The sequence below is a fragment of the Frankliniella occidentalis genome, unplaced genomic scaffold, assembly GCF_000697945.3.
Source record: "Frankliniella occidentalis isolate FOCC.00 unplaced genomic scaffold, Focc_3.1 Scaffold451, whole genome shotgun sequence".
NCBI classification, from domain to species: Eukaryota; Metazoa; Arthropoda; class Insecta; order Thysanoptera; family Thripidae; genus Frankliniella; species Frankliniella occidentalis.
The window spans coordinates 44,478-47,069 of NW_026267569.1; the positions used below are offsets into that span (position 1 = coordinate 44,478).

The following is a 2,592-nucleotide window of genomic DNA, read 5'->3' on the forward strand; positions in this document are numbered from 1 at the left end:
CTTTTGTTGTTCTACAACAACTTTTGTTGTTCTACAACAACTTTTGTTGTTCTACAACAACACGGAGTCAATGAAAATATTAACGGGAGATTTTGTGGTAATTCTGGGTGTTATTTTTTACCGTGCAGTAGTTTTCTCCTCGGAGTGGACTCTATCGGAGTGGCTACTGTACCATCGGATAGGAGAACATAGACGACGCAAATTCGTTACCCTCGCCGGAATCCACGATCTCATTTTTTGTGCAGTAAAAACTTCTTCTTTTCAGGGCCCATTCCTATCTTACGCCGATAAGTTTTACCAGTGCGAAAAAGCGGCGGGCGCATGGTCATGGAATTTGAGAGTTACACACTACAATCCACAGAAACCGAAACAATTGCAACTCCTTAGTGGAAATATGTCTGGTTCAATATCAATAGACGATAGCGCCTGGGTAAGATATTGTTATTCTTTGATCAGATTTGTCTTTGGCTTGGCTCACTGCACGATAAAACATGCCCTTATTTGAAACGAACCCGTTGGGGTCGTTTTTACTCTGCCATCTCAAGGGTTAATAACCCCTTAACCATCACTGATCAACACTGTACCAGTGATGAACACATTTCTCGGTTTGCAGCCAAACTTTCCACTGAACGATGTTGGCACGAAACCCATGACTGAGCAAAAGTAGTTGTACTAGTACAGTACAGTACAGTACTAGTACAGTAGTGGCTCTCAGTGGCGGTTGCCTATTGGCCAGGGGATGGGTGGCGGGTCCGTCGCGAGGAGTTGAGGTCCGTGACGATGGTGGTGGGGATGCGTTACCGTGGTGGTGGGGGTTCCCTCTCGTGGCACGTGGCGTGGCGTGGGGATGCCGGTCGGTTGGGGGCGAGGGAGCCACCACACCACTCGCGTGATCCTGTGTACAGGTGCAGGTGTAATCCCTATGTAATCCTTAGGTATTCCCTGTAATACTTGACCAAATTTCCGACAGTTAGTTACCTCTGAGTTTCACCTTATTGTCCTAATTTAATGGTCTTAGAGCCATAATTTGAACACAATTCATGTGTAATCCTCTAAAATTCACGTGAAATCCCTGTAATCACGTAATCCTGTGCACATCCTAAATTGAAGTGGTGTGTGGGTGTGACGTCGCACAAATTGCGGCGCCTCGTCCGAGAATTGAACCCGGGAAGCTGTGGTTCTGGATGGTTCTCTAAACGGCCACGGCAGTTCGATGCTGCACGGTGAACGTGGTCGCGGACGCGTAGTCATTCTCGAAAAGGGCAGATTCTGATGCCACGCGCAGTACGGAAGGTTGCCTACCTAGCCGCCGCACCGTGGGTACCTGGCTGCTATCCTCCAGGGGTAGGGTGTTCCCAAAATCGGTATGCCAGAACGCAGTTTCAATGAAAATACACGTCGAGGAGTTTCCAGCGACGTCGCGCGGACGGTGCTGTAATGTCGGGAGCAATGTGCAAGATTGGATTTTAGGACTTTGTCACTTTCGCGCCAATTTACCCCCGACAGCGGGTCCCCGGCCTCGGCCGCGCGTCCGCGGCGCGGCAGGGGAAAAATCATGTAGGGGGTAAATTGTGCAAAAGAAATGTACAATGAAAAGAGCGTATCAATGCACAATTAATTGCACAAATATGTACAATTTCTTGCATAAAAATGTACAATTCCATATATAGGAATGTACAATTTAATTCATATTTAGTAAAATTAAATTTACACGGTAGATATACGCCAGACTACGTCTCGCGTAACGGGCTTCGCAATATCTCACGAAACACTGTTACGCTGCGACGAGCCTGGCATACATCTGCCTTGGCGTGCGGCGCTGACACCAAAGTCGGGTAGTGGCAGTGTGTACACAAAGATACGGGCCTGCATGCTTAGTCGAGGTGATTCGCCGTTGGCGTTCCGTTGGCGGGCCGTTGGCGGGCCGTTGGCGGGCCGTAGGCCCGTACCTTTGTGTACATTTTCCCACTACCCGACTCGGGTGTCAGCGCCGCAGGCCAAGGTAGATGTGTGCCAGGCGCGTCGCAGCATGACAGTGTTTCGTTAGATATCGCGAAGCCTGTTACGCGAGACGTGGTCTGGTGTACATCTGCCTTGTTAGTGTGACTTTTTCTACAGGTGAGAGTAAACCTGGATGTTCGGAATAATAACCAATGGAAAGAAAATGCGTTTATTTTTGACTTCAAAGATAAGGCATGCTCAATGATTTCATCACATATACCCGGATTTTATCACGTAGTGTTCGACAAGGATGGCAAGGCGCCTAAATCCCCGTGCATTATTCCTGCTGTAAGTAGGCAGGCTGCTGGACCACAGGCTCTACCACAGGCCTATATTGCGTGGTGAATGTTCTACCCACCTGTATAGCCTACTAAGCAGGCTATGTTTTGAGGTTTTGAGTTAATCCATGTTTTAAAATTCTTCCAGGGTGTTTACGTAGTCAACCAAGAACCGATCGATTGGACGTTCCCAAATTTCCCAGTCTTGCCGTACGGACATTACCAATTCAAAATAAGAATTGGTAATGGCAAAGATTTATTTACATGCTTCATGGTAGAATGTCATGTTATTCCGAAACCTTAGAACATACGG

General features: G+C 47.7%; 1 protein-coding gene across 5 annotated transcripts in view; it reads left to right on the top strand.

The window, feature by feature from the left end:
• LOC127751367 (uncharacterized) overlaps positions 1-2,592 on the top strand; it is a 34,653-nt gene that overhangs the window by 5,225 nt on the left and 26,836 nt on the right. For all 5 annotated transcript variants that reach the window (XM_052274834.1, XM_052274837.1, XM_052274838.1 and 2 more), the window contains 3 exons: positions 266-430; positions 2,119-2,289; positions 2,428-2,521. In XM_052274834.1, coding sequence (XP_052130794.1) covers positions 266-430; positions 2,119-2,289; positions 2,428-2,521 — 430 coding nt within the window. The remainder of the gene's footprint in view (positions 1-265; positions 431-2,118; positions 2,290-2,427; positions 2,522-2,592) is intronic.